This window comes from Talpa occidentalis, unplaced genomic scaffold (genome assembly GCF_014898055.3).
Source record: "Talpa occidentalis isolate TD23 unplaced genomic scaffold, MPIMG_talOcc4v2.1 talOcc4.3, whole genome shotgun sequence".
Classification (NCBI taxonomy): Eukaryota; Metazoa; Chordata; class Mammalia; order Eulipotyphla; family Talpidae; genus Talpa; species Talpa occidentalis.
In genome coordinates this window covers 70323405-70346769 of record NW_023603184.1, presented here as the reverse complement: position 1 = coordinate 70346769, position 23365 = coordinate 70323405, and the positions used below count along the sequence as shown (strand labels likewise).

The window sequence follows — 23365 nt, the reverse complement described above, 5'->3', positions numbered from 1 at the left end:
CATGTTAGGCCTCATAAGTTGTACTAATTTGTATCTCATTGTTCAGCAAGAAGTGAAGCATTCTCAACTCTTACGTAGTTGAGAAGTGATACTTGGCTATGACAAGCTCTAAGATTAATGTGGCTTAGCTAATAAATTCCTTGCTAATATAATAGAATTGGGTATTACTCAGATTTAGTGGAGAAGTTTTCTTCTGCTCAGTTATATTAAAGAGACCAGGCCGATGGAGGTTCTCCTGATGTTCAAATGGTGGTATCCAAAGTTGCTCTTAGGATCACGCCACAAGAGGAAAACTTATGGAAACATTTGTAGAAGGTTATTATGGGTCAAACCTATGGGTAGCACAAATCACTGCACTGTGTTAATTGGCTAGGATCCTAACTGCACAGGAGGCAGAAAGATGTAATTTATCTCCATGCATAGAACAACAAATGGATTTGGATTTGGGTAAATAGCTAGCAATTGTGTATGTGCTGTGTGTGTATGCACAGAACAACAAATGGATTTGGATAAATTGCTAGCAATTGTGTATGTGCTATGTGTGTGTGTTCTATATGTATACTTTTGTATGTTCTTGTATATGTATTGTACATACATACACACACTGGAGTGAATTATTGTTTTTTGAAAGTTGGATCAACGAAGTTTATGCAGTTTACATTCGAGTTATTGAAACTCTCTCCTTTTGTTAGTTCATTCTTTGACATTATGGTTAAATTCTTTATCCATGTACCTATATCCAGAATCCTTACAGATGTCCAAGTTTTTGCTGTCTTTCTGGTTGCTGTCAGCTTCTCCCTACTGCCTGAATTTGGAATCCTTACCAGAGCACACTAAGGAATAAAGCCTGATTATGGTGAATAGTCAAATGCTGTTTAAATGCAGTCCAGTTAGTCAGAGTAGGCAGAGATAGATACCTTATGTTCAGCATCAAGACCCTCTTAGCTATTAACTCTTGACAGACATTTACTGTGTGGGACCTCTTTGGTGACACCTACCTAGGGGTTTGACTTCTATCAACTGACCATATGTTACACTGGTAGCCTCCACCTTTTGAGTTGTTCGGATCTTAAACCTGGAAAAGGACATAAAATAACACATATATTGTAAAAGCAGAGGGAGTTGAAAAAGGGTTTTAAAAAATGGTGCTAATAAACTTGAAGTGTTTTCAGAAGGAAACTAAAGTGAATAAACTTTGCATCACTGGAATAAGTCACCTCAGTTTAAAACAGTATAAATCAAGTTCTCTCTCCCCTGCAAGCACAAATATTCCTAGGCAAGAGTGGGGGCCTGCTCCTTCCATATCTTCTACCAGCCAGAAACTCTTGGGTCTGCATCTAGTTCCTTCTTACTAACTTAGTCACTTTGAAGTAACTGTAGTTTGGATGTCAATAGTGCCTTGGGAGTAAGGGTGAGAGGTGGTGATTCAAGTGGGAATGAGTAAGTAGTCTCTGTCCTATCATCACAGAATTGTAACTGCATTATTTTCCAAGTTTTCCTTTAACTAGAACTGAGCTGATAAAGTGTTCCCAGGAGAAGTCTTTAATGTAGAGATGAGACACCCTTTCAGAGCACTAGCTGCAACTCAATAACATTTTTCTTCCTTTTCAGTTACATCTTCAGTTGTATTTATCACCTTACTATGCTTTTGTTGACAGGTCTGTCTCACCTACTAGATTATGAGCTTTATAAAGGCTGTTCTGTGTTGTATTCCCCTGGGAATCTCTGATGGCTGACCCAGAGCAGAACTCAGTGTGTGTGGAATATATGCATATTGAATTAATACAGAAATATGTTGTGTGTAAACAGATGCTTCCAAAATCATGAAAAGCATTTTAAAAACTCTTAATACAGTTTTCCTTAAGGTCACTGTATCATTGTTTTATCCAGCTAATATTTTAAGAGCAAAGAAATAACTGTGTTTGCTCTCAATTCTCAGTGCTTTCAGGAGTACAATCTGGATTAAAGTGGCGATATCCCCACCAAATAAGAGTTAACTTTGCTATGATTTACACACACGCACTCACAAACATGATCTCTCTGTTTAGAAATGGCATTTTTCATAATTAATCAAGGAACACTTTATTTATTTCTTTTACAAAGCAACATACCGAAGCTTCCTTAAGCAGATTCTTTAGTTTCATTAAACAATAGCACTTCCTGTTGGTGAATTTCTTGTTATGTTTGCTTTTTGTTAAAATCCTGTATTTCTTACTATCAAGACAACTTTGTAATTGAAACCTATAGAGGTAAATAGACTTGTCACTGATATGCTCAAGTTTGAACTGGAATTTTAATTGGATTTCTTTGAAGGGTTTATGCAAAAAAGACTGTGGTTTTCTAATTAGCAGACTTGATAGCATATTTTCTGGCAACATTAATGTGATCAAGAACTTGGATTCCTTTTGATTAATTACATACATCTTAATACTTCCCACTTCTGCTACTATATTGACATCAGTGATACCTTTGAATGCAATTTATTTTTACATATCCTTCTATGAAATACAGTGAATCTGAGTTTGATTTTTAATTGTGTTGTTTGCTGATACCTAGGAGGACACTGGTTTGCTTATAAATAGATAAAACTTGAGTACCTACTGGTACTGATCACTTCTCCAAATAACTAACCTGCTTTTTCTCAGTTCTAAAAGTAAATGGTACAGTTGATTCTCATAATTCATGGTAGTTATGTTCTGTAAAGTTGCTGCAGATGCTAAATTAGCTAATACTGTACCATCCCTCCTAGGGGAAACGAAGTTAAGTTCCCATGAGCCTCTGGCCATAATATTTTCATCAACTGATCAATAAAATATGACTTGCATGTGAGTAAAATTCTGTGAATAGCTAACAACTAATTAATTTCCACAGAAATCTCCTGTATAGATGTGTGGTTGGAAGGAATGTGGTGCAGAGCTTTTAAAGTGCAAACTATTCATTTGGAATGTCTGTAAATAGGAGAATTTTATAAAGATTTAATAACATAATGCTTGCATGAGCATGTGGAACAGAGTTACCATGTAGTAATGGTTCAATAAGCATGAGTTAATTATATAATGGATTATTTTGTTTTACTTTTTTCTACCTCTAGCTAATTAGCAACAGAGTTTGAAATACCAATCAGATTGCATTTAGTACATAAAATTGTTGATATTTAAATGTAGTGAAGTGTATATATTGTCTATAAAATTATGAACTAGGAAGCATCTATATTTAACAGATTGCTTATAAACTTCTATTTTTGAAAATATACACTGTACTTTTATTTCAATACGCTATAATACCCTGTGCCCACAAAATAATATGGGGACATTTACAGAGTTGGACACTCCATTTATAGTTGCAAGAAATGAGATTTGATAAAATCATGGACCAAAGTAGGATTTTACAACTTCTAGCTTTTGAAGGACATAGGCTTTATGTGTATATGTGCTTTTTTTTTTTTTTAAATTGTGTGTCTTCATACTAACTTGTATATAATAGGTCAATGAATGTAATACTGAATGAAGAATTTTGTCAGTCTTTCCTCTTCCTCTGTTTCTATCTCAGCTCTCTTCTTTAACATTTTTCTCTCCCATCCACATACTGGCATTGGCTGGTTTTTACAGCACTGCAGGTTTCCCAGTGAACAGCAGTTATCCATTCTTGGACTCATAACAGAAAATCTGGTCGCTTGAATAGATTTAGTATGGCTCCTTCTGCAAGTGCTTATCTTGTTCACTGGTTGCTTTGTAATTGTTATTACTTTGAAAAAGCTTTTTTTTTTTTTTTCATCTGTACCCTCAGATTCTATAGATGGAGACTTTTTCCTATTGAGGTATATTCTTATCAGGATGTTTTGCTTCTGTTTTATAAATAACAATATTATTAGGCATAGGATGAAGCTCTCTTGTAGTCAGTGCCAAAGGAAACAATACAATAGGCATGTGCAGTGGGGGGCTAGCTAGATAGAACAGCTATCTTGTTTTCCTTGCTTGCCTTTAATCAATGCACGTATTCTCTTAAACTTTCTTATCCATCTTTTGTGGACACTGTTTGTGAATTTCCTTCCATTCTTCCTTTTCTTTTTGTGATAGTGTTTCTGTTTCTTTAATTTATCAAGGTGTCACATCCAGCAGTCTTATTGTATTGTACTAAAAGCATTCTCCATTTGCAACAGTCTGTTGCTGCTAGGTTTGCTTTTCTTTAGGACTAACTAGAACATTGCTGGTTATTTTGTCTTTGATCTTTTGAATGTGTTTCAGTTCTGGACTTTGTTTATCAGTAAATTATTTTTAATAGATTGAAGCTTTCTCCCAAGCAGATATATTGTTCTGCTTTAATGGGATTCTGATCTGTGATGATCTGTTTTTATTGTGATTTTCAACTATTTTGTCTTTCTTGTATTAGGATGAGAATTCTTCTTTCTTTGTTTTGTTTCATCTTTTAGACCTGAGATCTTAGCCAGGGAGCAGAGAAAACACACAAAGCTTTTGTGATCAAGAATGTTTTTAGTTATAAATGTCAGTTTTATTATTTTCTAGTAAAGTGTTTCTTTTCTTTACCTATTTAGCTACATAGAGATAATTTTGCTAGAAGCCACATAAAACTTTTAGGAAATGTCTATCTTCTAGCCTTAGAAAAGGGACGGAATAAGGTGAAACCCTTTAGTAATCTGTATGTTCTTTTGGCCTTCATGCAAAATTTATTAAAACTTAGTACATTTCTTTTGGAGGAGCGAATTTAGAAGTCACTAAACAGATGATGTGTTAGATATAGCTTTTGGTTTTATTTGCCACCAATCATGGTCAAAAGCAACTGCCTTTAGTATTTTTCATTTTGTGAAGTTTGATCCTATCTATTGCCTATTTCAGTTTTTTGTTGGAGATGATAGCCATTCTAATAATATTGTTTCAGAGCAAAATCACTAGTGAGTTATTTATATAGCAAGGAACTGTCAAGGCTTTTTGATAAAATAAATAATGTGGTCTCTGTTTTATATCTCAGTTTAGTTAAATCTTATACTGACTCGGTCCAATCAACCTCTTCAACAAAGAGCTTAGTTAAATGGGGGTTCTACTACTGCTTTTTTTGGTAAACTCTTTTTGCTTTTGTGAATAGATCAGATTGAAACTAAGTAAGATGCTAAATAATACAGAGTGAATGAATGTGCTGATTGGGTTTTTAATATGATTCCCATTCCATCCAGATGTACTCATGTTTTCAAGTGATTTGCTTTTAAATTCAATCAGTCCTGGAAATAATACTATTTTGACTCCCATGAAAAAATTGTAAATGGATCCTTATGGCCTCCTGTAGGTGTTCCCCTCCATAGCGCCGAAGAGGATGGATCCTGCCATGGCTCCCTGGAACCAAACAGTCCCATAAGCCTGTCCTGACCTGAGAGCAGTTGGGGCTACTTTCACATTTATATCTGGCTGTAGGATTCTAAAATGGACCAATCAGGTGCAAACTAAATAGAGCAATTAGGTGCAAACCAATGGGCGAATCAGATTTGAACACTTTTCATTAGTTAATTATTTGGATTGAAAAATGGAAAATGAGCTGATTGGTATTAAGTGGTCCAGTCAGATGCTTAGGATTAAAAACAGCCCAATTAGGCTTGAACACCTTAAATGGGGATATAAGGCAGAATAAGATAGAGCTAGAGTCAGTCTGAAGCCAGCCTCAGAGAGGAATTCATTGGACCACCTTTGAAGAAGTCAGTCTGCAACTAGCCTCCAAAGAGAGATGGATTCATCGAACCACCTTCAAAGAAGCATTTTGTTCTTGGCCTTTGAAGGATTCTGCTTCCAGCCTCCAAAGAGGGAAGGAGGATTAGTTGGAAGAAGTCAGTCTGCAGACCGCCTCTAAAGAGAGAAGGCTTCATCAGAACACTTTCAAAGGAGAATTCAGTAGATAACTTCTGAAGAAAAAGAAGTATTGAGCAGCTCTGTGGATTCATCAGGACTCCATGAACTTCCCAACTTCTAGATTTCCAGACTTGGACTTCTAGATCTCTAGACCTCCATACCTCATAGACTTTTTGCAGAGTGTTGGTTGCTGCACCTGCCTCTGGCTGCTCCTCTTGCATCGTCTGCAAGGAGTACATCGGGGCTCAGTCCAGCATTTTAAAGAGAAGACCTCTGGTTCTTTGGCACCACCTCGTGGTTCTTTTGAGTCCATTGCTGTCTGGTCCAGTGTCCAGCCCAGTCTTCAGATTGCTGTTGTGGGCTGCTCAGTGTCACCTCATCTTCCATGAGCAGCCTTCGTTTGGGACTTCTGCACACTGCAGACACTATGTGGGCTGAGAAAGCTGGCCATTTGTAGCCCTAAAACTTTCCTTTTCTCCAATCTCCTGTTTGTTAAGTAAACCCTGTTATTGTTGGACCCTGAGCCTAAGTGGTTTGCAGTTGGTGCTTGTGAGTGAGAACGTACTGATGGTGACCTGCCCCCACCCTGGTCACTATCCTTTGCACCCCATTTAGTACTGTTTTCAGTTTGTTTCACACTTTCAATATGATTGTTCTATCAGGTTGTGCCTTCAACTGATTTTTTTTTTCTCAAAAAGTTATTGACTCTCTGTTTCCTTATGTCTAAAATGATGGTATTATTGTTAAAAATCTCTTTGGAAATCTCACTTTAGTAGCCTGTGATTTCTGAGATGGATGAGAGGAAGCCTCACAGTATCTTTCTCTTGAACATAAGAAGTCTCAAAATCTGCTTATTACAACTTCTAGCTGGTGAGGTCAACAGCAGTGTCCCCTGAAAGCAAGTTGTGTGGAACATTCATTTGCATGAGCTTTACCATAAAAATTTACACATAGCATGTTAAACCTATTTAAAAACTCAAGAAACAAATTTGTCAAAACTATTTAAATCATTCATACTTCAAGCCCTCAAAAATTATTACAGCTACTCTCATGTCACAAAAATTGTGCTCCACAGATGGGAAAACTAGTGTGTTCAATTCTGTTACTTAAAAGTTAGCTGAGGAGCATCGAGGAGGAATGTCTTCATGGCTAAAGTAACTGCCACAATTTTGTAGGAGAAAAATTGTCTGGTGCATTTGGGTCAACAATATTAAAGCCCTGAATTGTCAATAAGTAGAAGAGATTACTAGGTTTATAAGGGAACATTCAAGAGAAAGGGAAGTTCTTTGAAAGACCCAAAGGAAAACCAGAGTAACATTAGAACTGAATTGAAAGGATTTGAGAACCAGAAAACATTTAACTTGATTAGTAAGTGGCAATATGTCCTCTAGCATTCTTTTCTCTAGTTGTATTCCTTTCAGCTGATTATCTGACTTGCTAATACTTGCTAATACTTCCGTGTATAGATGGAAATAATTAGAAAAATCAGCACTTCTATGGAGCTTATTATGTGCCAGCCACTATCTACATGCTTTATAAAAATAATGTCTATTTCTTACATCACTAGAAGCAATGCTAGAAAGTGGGACAAAAGGCACAGAAAGCGTCTGAGTCAAATAAGGCAGTTATGTCTTAGTAACAAACAGCACTCTCATCCTAGTTAGTTACACACACAATGGTCTGTTTCTTGCTTGGCTAGATGTCTGCTGGGTCTGCTGTTCAGCCCCAAGCCATCCTCACTCCTAGGTCAACCCCTTTCTCAATCATTGCTGATCAGGTGGAGAGAAGAGAACATGCCAGACCTTGTCTAGGCTCCTCAAGTTTCTGCCCAGGCACTATTCATTTCTTACACTCATATTTCATTGGCCTAAAACATTCTTGAGCTCAGTGGGGTGGAGAAGGAAAATCCTCCTACAGAAAGGGGCAGTACATATTTGTAAATAAAGATATACTTTAACACAAAAAAGGTAAATAATTTTCTGTAGATCAGTGGGCTACTAGGTAGAGAGTTGGGATTCAGAATCCAAGAAGTTTGGCTGTAGAGTCTGATCTGTTTCCAAACTTTGTTCTGCTTCTCTGCTTGTCTGATACCCATGGAGTGTTAAAATGGGTTTTAAGAACTTCTTATCAATGGCATATAGATTTATTTAGTGTCCATATTACTGAACAACCACATGAAATGTAAAAATCGTAACTCCAGCTATAATCACATGGATAATATTGACTGAGGTTAAGAATGGAAATTTTGGAACAAGAGTACTGTGTCCAAATCTTGACAACATCATTTACTAATGGTGAGAACTTGAAGAAGTTACTTAATTTCTTTGTGCCTTAATTCCATTATTTGTAAAATAGGTATCTACTTTGCAGTTAAAGTAAGGAATTAAATGAGTTAGTAATTACGAAATATTTAGAATGTACGTAATCAGCATATAAGTACCATTACTCCTATTCATCTCTATCTTAAATGTCACCAAATTTCATTCGAAGTTTATTGCTCGCTTCAGCCATCATCTGCCCTCAGGTATGGCAGCTACCTGCAGTCTTCAGAAAGTGACTTTTTATTGTCTCTTTAAACCAATAACTGCTTAGCATTTCCCCTCTTATTTTAAGACACAAACAATGCTTTCATTTTTTGTTATTCTCTCTCACTGCATTAATGAAACAGTTAATTTATAAATGTGTAGTTTTATTTGCTTAAAAACAAAGTTTATGATAACCTGTTTTGACTGAATTAATTTTGTTGCCCTAGTTGTTAAGCTGTTGCTAGTCTTCAAAAACATCTGTTGTTTGTATAACAATTGTTCTCCTGTTTTCTCAAAAGCTTTTACCTCTGTTAGAGTATGCTAGAAGGTTATATATCTGAGACCTTTTCCCTTCCCATTGGGGTCTTGCCTAATATATGTTTTACAGATTTGTATCTCTCCATATCTCATTTCTTAGACATGAGGGTCTCTATTTTCTTATCAATATCTTCACTTCTCCCTCAACAATTTTACAATGTCTGCTTTTTTGTTGCTTTTTATCTACTCATCCACTCAGGTACTACTTGAATATTACACATAGTTGGCCATGATTAGATTGTTTACAAAGAATATAGAGAATATTAAGTTTCTATTTTATTTTCTAGATTTTCTAAAGTACCATTCCTTTAAAAGTGCCAGTGTCTTTTGAAATTTTATTGTTGGCATTTTGTATAGTTTCTCTGGTAATAGTATGTAAAAGACAGAAAATACAGGAGGAAGACACTTGTTAATTTATTTGTGTCTTCCAAGAGTATGTTCCCTGGTTCTAATATTATACATATTTGTGTGAAGATATTGTGTATGTTATACATATAGTTGATAACATTTCTACAAGTCTGCTCATTATAAATTTGGTCATGTGAACAGTGGAAACACTAAGAAAAATAAAGAAAAACAATGTAGAGAGGTAATGCTAATGAAGTGTTTTATTTATCTATTTATTTTAAGATTTATTTATTTATTTTTACAAGCACTGGGTACAGTCAGAGACACGGGAGGGTGAGAGAATTCACAAGAGCCAGAGCGGGAGCAGAGCAGGCAGAAGGACCAAAGTACACTGCTGAGGGGAGCAGCAGGCGGCAGGAGAGGTCTACGCGCCATGTGGGACCCTCTCCCGGTGGCTGGGGATCGAACTGGCGCTGCAGAGATTGCGGGCAGCTTCGCAACCCAGCGCTCAACCACTGTGCCACTGGGGAGGCCCTAATGAAGTGTTTTAAAAGGAAAAGTAAAGATTGTAATCAATATAAATTTTAAAGTCACAATGATAGTGGGGGTCAAGACAATAAGACTACTTGAGGCTCAATTCCAGCTGAGTACTTTAACAGGAATCCTCACATGCAGTTAGTCTAATTGAAGTGAATGTAAAAACTGAGTTAAAAACTGGCATATCTGGTTGATTATTTTTGCTACAGGTCCAAGTAAGGATTAATTAGGATATACATAGAAAATATCTTCCAAAGAAAGGACAATGCATGTGAAGTCCATAAATGATCATCCCATGTGGTAGATTCCAACAGTTGCTTACTTTTTTCATAATAGCCCCCAACCTCTGCCCATAACAAGGGGGAGCATGTCTAGGATTGCAGTATGTATGACCCCGCTCCCAGATGAAGAAGCTGATCATTCCAGAGTATTGCCTTTCTCAAGCTTGTCAATTAAGACTTTAATTCAGGGAATTTGAAATGGAAAATTGATGGGAAATAGAAACAGGAGTCCCCAGAGCTGAGCCAGGACAGTATCATAACAACTAGTGGGAAGGTACATAAATTCTGGCTGCAGAGGCCCCTGGAAGTATCGTAGCTCCTGCCCTTCCTTCCTGGATTTCTGTGACTCTGTTGCTGCTGAAATACTATAACCTGTTCAACAAGATGCCTGATCTTTCTTATTCTAACTGAAGTTTATTTCTGTCACTCACAGTCAGGGGAACTGAACTTAGACAACCCATATGGATAGATGAGTACTTAGCAAAGGTATACATCTGAGGATAGACATTCACAGAGAACACCATGTAGAGAGGAAGGCAGAGATTGGGATGAAGCTTCTATAAGCCACAGGATGCCACAGTTTGTCAGAAAACCACCAGAAGCTAAGTACTCTAGTCATAATGAATTGGGGACTACTCTAAGGACCTCATTTTAATTTCATCACCTCTGAAAAGACCCTATTTTCAAAAAAGGTCACATTCTGAGATACTGGGGATTAGGACGTCAACCTATGAATTTTCTTTTTTTGAGGGGACACATTTAAAGCCATAACACTGAATATACACATATTATCTATTTTCTGAGGTAGACTGCTCCCTCACTGTAGGGACTGAGCTTTCTTCATCTTCATATCTTTCATAGACCTTAGCAAAGTGCCCCAAATAGAGTAAACAGCATAGTATTTGTGGAATGAATTGATGGCATTGATAGTAAATCCTAAAAGCCTCCATTTTGTTGTGTAGAAGTCACCTTATATGTGTGTGACTCATTCCACAAAGGAGGGAGGGAGTCTAAGTGTAAATGATGCTCTGTTATAGTCCACTAGAGCTGTCTTCATTATCTCTTTCACCTTCTGTCTTTTAGGAACTCACAAACCTTATTTTTCCAAGCCTAGACAGGTGGATTAAATTTACTCATAGATACTATCTTGGGACCTTCATGTAAATAAAGACAGAATGAGATTTCAGAGGCATTGATAATTGAGAACTGTGGAAACAAAATTAATTGTCACATAAGGGCTCTGTCTCACACACCCACAGGTATGGAAAGTTCCTTAGGAGATGGTTTACATGTGTTTCCTTTTTCTTGAGAATTCCTTCCCTTAAAAACTATATATAATTCATCACTTTTGACCTTCACCAAAATTGATGGAATAATATCAAACATTGTTAATAAAATTCTGTTGTTTGACAAAGTTTTCCTTAATTGCATTTATAATGCAAGTATGAATCTTTCTTTTTAGTTGAATTTTAATACTAAAGGAAGAAATAAAAGGACAATGGATGAAAACATGGGAAATTCCAAGTTTTTTAGAAAACAAACATAGGAATTCTCATTCAATTTAGATTTTTCACAAGTGGAAATTAAATTTATGAAATAAAGTGTCTCTTCAATGATTTGTGAAAAGGATGTTACAAAAAATTATTTATGAAGTCCTTGGAAGCCCTCAAGGAAGGAATTATTGCAAGAAGTAAGACTAGGCATTCTTATTACACACTTGAGTGAGAGTTTTTTACCCAGATAGTATTTTCTATAAACATTGGGCCAGCGACCTTTGGGATTTCTCTCCAATCCACACAAAGAAGAAGAAAATGCAATTAAACTCAGTATTGTGTTAACTTAGTAGAGCCTACCTTTACCAAAACCATTGTGATGAAAGCATACATTATTCTAGTGAAAGCTTCAGTTCCAAGTAGAATTGAACAGTGGAAAACTCAGACAAGTTTATTTCTTCATTGGTGTATTTTACTTACAAGGGGTATGTTTTACATATAAAAGTGCAGAATGCTATACATTTTGTGAAGTAGGGTATATAATGATGGTAGTAATAGTGATTGCAAGTATCTTATTCTGTCTCATTGAAACATTTTGTTAAGCTCTAGGGCTTGGGGTTATCCTCTGAATATGCCTGTAGGAGCCTGTGATCTTGCGTGCAATTATTGAGACTGTCTTGCCCTTCCATGTGATTCATGGAGGATGTGTTTGTGTCTTGCATACACAAAGACCACCAGGTCTTATCATTCATGGAGATAAACAGGTGAGCAGACACTTGCAAGACAATGGGTAGTATAAATGACTGTATGGACAAATCAATGAATCAATAAAAGAAAACATGGGTACAATTTGAGGCATCATTCCTGTGAGGGGAAGCACATTCAGTATAGAGCAATTTTGAGAATATTTATATGCCATACAAAGAGAGAACTACCTTAAATTATTTTCAGAGCTTCTGAAAGCTCAGTAAGGACAATCATATATTAATAAATAAGACATTCAGAAAGCCAGGCAGCTCAAATTAGGGTGTGTGTTTAGGGTGTGTGTTTGTTTTTACTAATTATCTCTGTATTTTGACACAACAAATTCTTTAAAATGTTTGTTGTTTGTGTGTGTGTGTGTGTGTGTGTGTGTGTAGATTCCTTAATCAGTTCAGTAAAACAATGTTAAACTCCACTGCTCCCAAAGTCAGCAGGGTGTGCACACTGGGTCACTAATTCTTGCTGTCTTTTTGTTACCACTGCACAAAATCATATGAAAGTCACTAATTTACAGTATGCTCTCAGTTTACTGACTTTAATATATTGTGGATATTAGTAAAATTCTCCTGAAGTATGGAATAAGAGGGTAATTTTTGGTATATTAAAGTTTGGAAGCCAACTTGGATATTGTTTTGGAAAAAAAAATGTATGAAGTAGTTTCTTTCATCTGTGCTATAGCTTTGAAAGTTTCTCTAAAATCTGCTCTCTTGAAACTCTGAGAGGATGAGTAATTAAATGATCTGCTTTGGAAAGGCTAATTAATTTAACCATTACTCAGGGACTGCTGCCATGGGTCTCCCCATCTGCCCACTCGACAGGCGCACCTGGCACTCGGTATTGTCACGCCTCTGTGGCGGGTGACTCCCCAGGATGCTTCTGTATGTGCAGAAAATGGTTTCAGGCCTCCTGGGGGAGCAGACCTGCTTACCTCCTGCACATAACAGGTTGCCACCATGCTCTTGTTCCTGAAACCCATGTAGACAAGGGGAAGGCTTATGATTTATTAAGACTTTTCTCCAAGATTGTAGATTGTGACTTCCCCAAAATATAAACAAGGATAACCCATCTGCTTAATTTCCTCCTGGGCATTAGGTGAGCTCTCTGTAGGTAAAATATAAGGAGGATGTTAATTGAAATAAAATGTATGCCTTAAAATAGGTTTATGTTGGGAGTTTCATTATTAATTTTCTTCTACTCTGTCAGAAATGTAGCTTATAAAGCTTGAAATTAAATGTGGTTTTGAAAATTTCTATCCGTGCTTTTTTCCGTGGATCAACAGTAAACTGGTCAAGGGTATTATTTTTTCTTGGAGACTCCAATCATATGTTGCATTATTTGTGATTCCTTCCCTAGAAATGGAGGCAGTAGTAGCAGATGAGTGGCATACAGAGGCTTAAGTATAACAAATAGAATTTCAAAAAAAATATTCATTGTTATTTTCAAATTTGGAAAAATATGTGTGGTAAACTTGTGAGAAATAGCAAAATGGACATGTTTTCAGCCTGGTTGGGCCACCATTTTCCATGGAAACTGTGGTCTTAAGGGATTAGGATATATCAACAGTGTTCAAATTGTGACCCAGATAGGCTTCAGGGTCCCTATAACCTTTTTGGGGATCTCTAAGGCCAAAACTGTGTTTTAAGAATACTAAGGTGTTACTTGTGTTTTTCAATCTCATTTTTTCAGAGGCATATACTAGCTTGCCCAAGGAAGCTATTCAACATATGCCGTTTGATATACTTAATATGGGAGTATGTAGGAGAAACCATGTGTCATTGTTGCTAGTCAAACATTAAAAACATTTGCAAAAGTATCAAACAGTACACTTTCTCCTAACTTTTGTTTTGGAATCTATATTGGTGTTTCCTACTTATATGTTTATGTTAGACTATAATGGAATCATTGTTTTAAATAAAATATATAGAGTTTCAGTTTTAATTTTGAATCATAAATATTGACAGATATAACCCAAGTTCTTTGACATCTTCAATGATTTCTTTTTAGAATATAAAGAGGTTCTAAATCCAAAATATTTGAGCGTCACTTCTGTATATTGTGGAGGTAATACCTACCTCTGGGACTCTGAAGTTTAAATATTTCACATAAATTATTTAGGCTACTGCTTTGGATAGTAATCATTCAATAAATAGTAGCCTTATTATTACCTTTTCAGGTTGAGGCTGTGTTCATATGATGTATTAGAATGGAAAAGACTGAAAAGTGAGTCTGAGAGTCTCAAAAATGACCTGTATAAAATGATAACCAAAGGGGGTAGAAGGTTGAGCTGAACTGAAGTCCAGTGGCAGTCCAGTCAAAAGATTTAAGGAATTTAGGGAATAACATAGTCGCAACATGTAACATAGAGTCTTCGACTTAAAATGTTTGTGGGAACAAATCTGTTTCCCTTACATGTTGCTGAAAAGTAGGAAGTTTAAGCATGAACTTTCTCTTAAAAATAGTAGAATTTACCTTCCACTTAAGGGAAGATCAATTCTAATCTAAATGTCATCAGACATTAACTTTATAATCTAGCTTTGAACTTGCTGTGCACTTGTGTTGTGCTTGTTGTATCTTCTGGAAACTTTGCTCAGGTATACCCTTTGTTTGTTAGACCCAAGTTCTCTGAAGTTGGAAACATCTTTATTTCCCACTGCTAGAACTGAACCAGAACTAAAATAAGCTCTCATCCAGTATTTGCTGAATGAGTTAGAATTTTCATCAGCATTGGTTTTGGTCAAAAGTATATTCTGAATAGTTAAAATAAAGATACATTGGTATGTATATATTATAGAAATCATAAATAATTAAAATTTAAAAACTTAGATTATAGGAGCTTAATATAACTACTAAAATTAACACAAAGGTAGAAATTTTGGGAGGTATTATAGGATTCTTTTAATTCTATAATATCTTTAGCTCAAGATTTTTTTATTTTTAAATACGTTTTATGTATAATGATATTTTATATTCTATTTAAACTTTATTTTTCTATAAAAGTCACATAGAGATTATATAAATTAGCTGGTAGTTTCATCAAAACACACAATATTTACTATCTTGGCAGCTTGCTTGATGGGCCTTTAGATCCATCCACAACTTTCAAATGTATTGTTTGTATATAGTACATTGGGGCAATGAGACTTACAATGAGTGGAAATAATTCTTCACACCAGCACTAAGTGCCAGTGCTACTCTTCCTTCAGGGCATCCTCAGGGGGCTACCATCTGCCTGGTGGAGAGCAAGGACACACAGTGGTTTCCTTCTTATTGATTCAGGATGGGTGCTGGGCAAATAAAATGTTGATTTGTCTCCAGACAGGCCTGCCTTCCACACTCATGCAACAGATGGCTCTTCATTGCCTTTGAGTTAAGGTCTCCACACATCACAAACAGAATATACTCCCCCTTTGCTGCAAGCTGCTTTCTCCTTGGGGAACATTTTCTCTGAATGAGAACCATGGAGATCTTTGCTAGATTTTACAAATGCCAATATCTTGTTGACTTCATTGAGGTCAGTCATTCCATGGACTTGATTTGCAGTTGTACCAGTAGTATTCTCAAGATCCATGGTTCATATGAATAATTCTGTGGTTGTTGCTGTCTTTATTTGAGATTGGTTGGGGCTATATTCACAGACTTTAGACACCTGGGTCTAATTTTCCATTTGGGTAAAAAACTGAGTAAGAAAAGTAATTCTGTTTCATCACTCTTGAAGGAAAAATTCTCTGCATTTAACTGAAAGACAAGTAAGTATTGTGAACTCTTTTGTTTCATTGTGTGTATATTCTTTATATCTTTCTTTTATCCCTATTCTGTAAATAAGAATCCACAGTTCTCAATAAAATATCCTTGGGCATTTGTTTTGCAATCATAAAGTCAATACCTCCTTTATAATGAGCTACTGGATTTGCTGCAAACACAAAACAAAACAGTGATGCATTGCAAAAGCACAGTTGTCAGTTTCCAGCAGATGAGCTAAGGCCTTCAAATAGGAGGAAGAGTGTGTGTGAGTGTGTTTAATTTGCCTTGGGTAGCATGCAAGTCAAGGATTCTTTATTTTTTACACAAAGCTGTTTTTAAGAATGCTGAATTTGCATGAAAAAGATGCTGGTCCCAGTTGGTTTCACACATATAGGGACCATGGGGGTTTGAAGATGTGGTTTGCCAAGGGTCTACCAAATCCAAGGGTAAATGAGATTACTGTTAAAAAAAAAAAAAAGGACAGACCTATTTATTTTGAATACTTTAGGTTGATAATTTGAGCCCAGAAATATTAACAGCTGAAAATTCTGAAATTTTATCTTGCACTCATTCAGCAGCTCCATCACTTCATTAATTTTAGTAAAGAATGACAATTTTTTCATGTAACAAAGCAATTCTTAAAAAATAAATGAATTTCTTGCTGATATAAAATGCACACTCATGGAATACTAAGGACTTAAAAGTTTTGGATGATTGAGAGTATTGAACCTCAAAAATGAATTTTTTTTTTAATCCTTGAAACCTTTTTAAAGGAAATGAAATACAAAAACCTACTACATGAGATGGCTTAAAATTGGGGTGCTATGCTGTGATGGGATTTAGTAGGCACTGATCTTGCTAGCCAATTCCACACAAGACCCTAAGGTGTAACTTGAAACTCTTAAAGATCTATGACATTATACACACACACACACACACACACACACACACACACAGGTATACATATATGTACATATATGTATGTATATAAAATTTCCATGACATTATATATATGCATTTATATATGCATTGTATATGCATTATATATATGCATTTGTAGATGCATATATATATATGCATTATATAGATGCATTTCCAGGACAGATAATATAAAACAGATCTAGAGCATCATTCCAAATAGACACATTTCTCCTTGCAAATTCTACCCTTCACTATACAGCTACTTGGAATCAGTTTAACTACCAAAAAATAGTATAAGCTATTTTCCAACTTATAAATGAATAGGTTAGGATGCAAGACTAGGATTGGGGATTGTCTTTCTTGGAGTTAGACTATTCTGAGAGCCTCCATGTGTGTGACATACATTTTCATATGACTTTGAGACTGTGCAAATCTCTGTCCATTTGGTTGTAGGTCAAATCTAAGTTGATGTTTCTAGTTTCTACATATTTTACTGTGTTTAAACAAATCAAATGGTTGACATGCTGCCATTTAAGAGAAATTCCTCTCTTTGGTTCATTCACTCTCTGAGTGCCTTAAAATATAATATGTAGGTAGGCCACAATTTCATGATTTATTAATATTTTCCTTCTTAAAAAAACTATAATAACTCAAACCATTTAAGTTTTCTGTCAAATTGAATTTAATAAGATTTGACAATCTCATACATTATGTGATAATCCCTAATAATGCTATAAAGGCAATCCCTTCTAAGGATAGAAGAGTGATGTTCCTAACTTACAAATTATATTAGGATTCTTTCATCAATTAGTAGGATGATAGTCATAAGATAGACTCTTGCTCTGTTTCTCACTTTATGCTAAATTGCTCTTGTAAAAAAATTAACATGCTATTAGCATATATATTAGATCATTCTCTGAAAATTCAGCAATCAGGAATGATGAGTCCAGGAAATTTCCCAGAACATAATTTCATTTCTACTTGTGTATTGTCTGGGTGAAATTCTCAAAGTACTGTCCTGGCACCCTGTGTGCTCTAAGACACTATCAAGGGATCTGCAAAGTCAAAATCATTTTCATAATAGCAATTGCTATTATATTTGTCATTTAAACTTACTCTTTCATGAGTATACAGTGGAGATTCCTAGAAGTTAGAGGATGTGCTATCACAACAAATTGAATGCAGAAACAGATATGAGGTTTCAGTTGTCTTCTATTAATCCAGTCTCTAAAGACACTTGCAAAATTTTAAAGCAGTGTCAATCTTCTCATGAATTTCTTTTGTTTTGTTTTTGGAATATATGATTATTTTTTCATAAGAATATTTTACTTATGTTGGGCCTCCCTGGTGGCACAGCGGTTGAGCGCTGGGTTGTGAAGCTGCCCGCGGCCTCTGCAGCGCCTGTTCGATCCCCGGCTGCTCCCCGGCCACAGGAGGAGGGTACCACATGGCGCGCAGACCTCTCCTGCCGCCTGCTGCTCCCCTCAGCAGTGTACTTCGGTCCTTCTGCCTGCTCTGCTCCCCGCTCTGGCTCTGGTGAATTCTCTCACCCTCCTGCGCTTTTGACTGTACCCTGTATAAATAAATAAATAAATGTGCTTGTATAAATAAATAAATAAATCTTTAAAAAAAAAAAAAGAATATTTTACTTGTGTTCTTATGTTAACGTTGATTTCTTATTTAATAAGTTAATGTTTGCTATTTAATAAGTCAATAATACAATTTTTATGATTGATTAATTTTTATTTTGTGTATGAAAAGAGATAGTCATTAGGACCTTAACTAAAGTAATAACTATTACAGTGCAATTTTTCTTAAGCCTGACTTTTAAATTCTCATATTCTTAAGTATTAAGGTTTTAATTTTTACATATGAACTTTATATTCAGTTAAGAGGAGAAATAATACACATTTTTAAAGCTTTCTCTTGTCATTTATATGTAGTAAATATCAATATATATAACCCACATAAATTTAAGTCTTTTAGGAACTTTCAGTAATCTTTCAGAATGCAAACAAACCTTATGACCCAAAATATGAGAATTTCTGCTTTAGCCATTTTTTTTTTTTAGTTCTCTTATTTAGGAATTTGTTGATACTCAGATATTTAACTAGTAGGCTAAAGGAACAGTGCTTCTCATAATTTTGGAATGTGTGTAAACAAACTTGTGTGGCCAGCCAGAACTAGAAGTTTCCCTGTGGGAATCATTGTGTGTTATATACTTGTAAATGCAAATTGGAAGTTATCAAAAATTCTATTATACTAGGAAAGTTGGTATTAGACTCTGTGACTAATTCCTCATCAAGTAAGTCATGAACATTTTTTGTTCCTACTCAGTGCCCCTTTGTAGCTAGGTATGAGAGAGGTACCATTATGATATGATCTCAACATTTTTGGAAGCAGTCAGTACAGTAAGATATTTACAATTCACCACATGCATAAATACATCTATCAGCATTTTCAGCTGCCACTGTTGTAGTCGAGGAGGGATTTATGGACTTATTTAGAAGGAAATATATGTTGAATAGACAATTGAGAAAAACAAGATACTACCTGTGTATTATCATTTAGACTAGAATTTAAATGTCTCAATATGCTGCTATAGAGAAAGCAGTGTGACAGATGAAGTGAGGTACTATTATATTAATTGGATGATCATCATTAGATCATAGTAGCTTCTGGGGTTCTGGCAATGTTCTATCTTCTACTCAGGTAGTATTGAAAAGGACATATTCACTATGCTTGTTCAACTTTACAAATCATGATTTCTTAATTTTTCTGTGTATGTTATACTTCATTTAAAGAATAAAAATATAGGGCTCTTCAATTTAAAATATTGTAAAAGATTAAGATGTCTGCAGTATGAACTTTAAGACAATTATCATGCTTACAGTTAATAATTTTTCCTTCATTAACCAGTTTTTCAGTTGGTTCTTCTCAGGACCATGACAATCAATTGTTGGGCTTCAGATTATGAATAATTTGCCATGACCCCCACTCTTCCCACCACCACCATGTGTTATATTATTTTAAATAAAATCAAGGGAGTCAGCCAGTTCTTTAAAAAGACATATTTTTGAAAAATTTTTAATTAGAATTTACATGTACGTAGCTTGGAAATCAGGTATAATGGTAGGATTTATAAGATGTATTCCCCTCCTTCCTCAACTCCAGATCTTACTATTGTCCTTCATCTTGTTGCAGTAAAGATTGGTTATTCTCTAGAATTCTACACAGCTGATATCCAGGGTCTTCTTTTTGCACAATTCTTCTTTTATTTTTCCCATATCTGAATGGAATGCTTTGTTTCATGCTATTCCTATGTTTCCTTTTTATTTACTATGGTAAAATTACATCTCACAGTAAGAAGAAATAATTTATAGATTAACTTTGTGCAAATTTTCACAGCGTAACATTAAGTCTTCCAGTCCATGAATGTGGTAGGGGTGTGTGTTTGTATGTATGATACCTTTTAATTGTTCCAGGTAGAATTTTGTAGTTTTCAGCATAGAAATTTAACAAGCCTTTTCAAAAATGTATTACTTAATGTTCTTAGCACTATTATTGATTTTTGAAAGTCATTTTCCAATTGTTTAATGTTAGTATATAAAAACACAATTGATTTTTATATTGACTTATATTCTATTTATAAAACTACATAATTTTATAAATTCTTAAGGGTTTTCTATTTAGAAAATTATGTTATATATGATCAGGTGGTTTTGACACTTCCTGGATAACTTTATTTTTCCCCTTGTATTTTCAAATTGGGTAGTTTTATTTGTCTTTAAATTTATATATATGGAATCACAAAGTGAATACCTTTCTGCATTTGCTGTTATACTCAACTGTTTGTGATACTAATATGTTTTTGTGATTAGGTATAAATTATTCCTTCTCAGCACTTTTCAGTATTCTAGTGTATGACTATATTAAAACTTAGCCATTCTGTTACTCAGCAATCAAAAAACATAAACTCCTGCTATTTGCAGCAACATGGATGGAGCTGGAAGGGATCACGCTCAGTGAAATAAGCTAAAAAGAAAAAGAAAAATACCGTATGGTCTCACTCATAGCAGGAATCTAGAAAACCTAAATAAGGGATCAGGAAAAAGACTAATTATAATGATGTAAAAATCAAAATCAACACAGAACTATAAACCAGAGACACACTATGGGGGGGAGAAGGGAGTAGGATCAAAACAAGGGGGGTGGGAATTTTATGGGGAGGATAACCAAGATGAAAACGCATACATTGTACAAAAACAAAAATGACGTAAAAAATACATAATTTAAAAATTAAAAAAAAACTTAGCCACTCTATTGTTAATTGTATGTGCCTTTTCAGTTGAAGACAATTACAAACAGTGCTTCTTTGAGCATATGTGCATTTTGATAGGTTTATACCTTGGAGTGGAATTGCTGGATCATAGAGTATAGAGCATGCTTTCTTGTTTTTTGTTCATTTCAATGTCATTTTGTTAAAACATTGATTGGCAAGAAAAAAATAGATCTCTGTTTGGGATCACTGACTGCACAGAGTTTACAAGTTCTTTCCATGTCTTCATGGGTTTTCTCTAGGTACTCCTGTTTCCTCCCATGTTCCCTAAATGTGTACATTAGGTAAATTGTGTGTCCAACTTGTCTCAGTCTGAGTGAGTGTGGTTGTGTCCTATGATGGAAGAACATTCTGCCCAGAGATCATTCCCACCTTTTGACCTGAGCTATAGAGATACGCTGTAGTCACCCATCACCCTGAGATAGAATAGGCAGGTGGGAAAATAAATTAATAACTGAATTGACACAAATAATTATTTTATACTGAAAGTGTTTGGGTCCTTAGTTAGAGGTTTAGTGATGGTTTTGTTGTCAGAAATGTGCTGTAGAAATTTAACTTGTTTATTTCAATTAGACGATGGTCAGATTTGTTTCATTCTGAATTTTCTCATTTGAAGTTGCAGTTTCTAAGATCCTATCCTTGATATTAAGGACTTACTATACTTACCATGTACTTAATTTTCATATGAAACCAGAAGTTAGTCATATTCTTCTTGTTCCATGCCTTGCTCCTTTCATCTGCTCATCAGGCCTCAGGTCAGAGAACATTACTTTGCATGCTCCTCTCTCATATCAAAAAAATAAAAATAAAATTTAAAAAAAAGTGTATGGCCATCTCCTTACTGGCTTCTTTCTATCTACTTTGTTTCTCTCTATTAAGGTTACACTTAGCAGTCTTGCCTTAGGCTCCTCAAAATTGTATACCTCAAAAATCTAGTTCTAGGTTTTTTGTTTTTTTTTTTCCTTCTAAGCTGTGTCTCTAGCTATTTATTCAGATAGAACTATTCCTACTACAAATGGTACTCAACTTTAACCAACTAAAGCCTATGCCTTTTTGGCTGTCATAGGCATTTCAGGCACCCACTTGGTTAGGAAGGGAGAAATTCTCTTACACATCTGGAAAGCTAGCTGCTTCCTTTCTGTTTGCATAGAGTTGGTCCTATGGAGCAATAAGGTTAAGGGGTGAAAGATGACTCAAATAGTTTCTACATTTTGAGAGTGATAGAAGGATTTCAAGGAAAATCCTAGCTGAAATTAAATTTGAGGATTAGTGAAAAGAGTTTATTTATCCATACTTCATCTATTCAAACTTTTTAAAAAGATACTTGAAAAACTGTCCAAAAGATGCAGGTGCCTATCACTTTAAAAAGTACTCTTAAAATTTTTGTGAATATTAAATTGTTTGTAAGTTAAATTGGAATTTCAGTTACAACAGATACAAAATGAAACTCATTGTAAAAAAGAATACTAAAAAAATATGATTTTTAATACTCATATTTCACAGACCCTGAAAAAAATACATGGATTTTTTACTTGTACTGAAAAATTACATGCAGTATTTTTATTTAGGTTTTGAAGTTAGATAAACCTTAGGTGTGATCTTAATTCTACTATGTGCCAACTGGGGATTCAGTACATTACTTAGCCTCTCTGAAACTTATTTATCATATCTATAGCATGAGGCTAATAAAATGTATTATAGAGCTGTCAATCTCATATGCTCAAGTAAAATGCCCAACATGTTGCCTGTTACATGATTTTCTATTATTCAAGGATGATGGAGTTATGTTTCATTTCATTTGCACTTTTAAATTTAGTATTAGCATATCAAAAGAATTAAATATATATGAGCAAAATTGATAAAGAAAGGACAGCTTAAATATTTTAGACACAAAACATTTATTTACAAATAATATTAATGAACTTACAGCAAAACTTAGTTGGCATTCAGCATTTATTTATTATAAAATCCAAGGCCAAAATACTCTTTCATGGCTCTCAATGCAAACAATGTGCTAATGACCAATCACTTTAAATATTTATAGAAAGATTAGTGCAGGAAGTGAGCTAATAAACCAAGGAAGGAGCTCCTCCAGAGACTTTAGAAGAATGTTTGAAAGTCATGCCTGTGTGCCTGGATCCTGAGAAGAAAGGCCAACTAATCATGTGCTTTTGTTTCTCCAGGGAGAAATTGGCTGTGGCCCGTCTACAGCGAGAAATTGCCCAAAGAAGTGAGGGGGCCGTGGTAA

General features: G+C 35.1%; 1 protein-coding gene across 25 annotated transcripts in view; it reads left to right on the top strand.

The window, feature by feature from the left end:
- The window catches only part of NCKAP5 (NCK associated protein 5), a 1249968-nt gene that overhangs the window by 726076 nt on the left and 500527 nt on the right, over positions 1-23365 (top strand). For all 25 annotated transcript variants that reach the window (XM_054699647.1, XM_054699644.1, XM_054699660.1 and 22 more), the window contains one exon: positions 23301-23361. In XM_054699647.1, coding sequence (XP_054555622.1) covers positions 23301-23361 — 61 coding nt within the window. The remainder of the gene's footprint in view (positions 1-23300; positions 23362-23365) is intronic.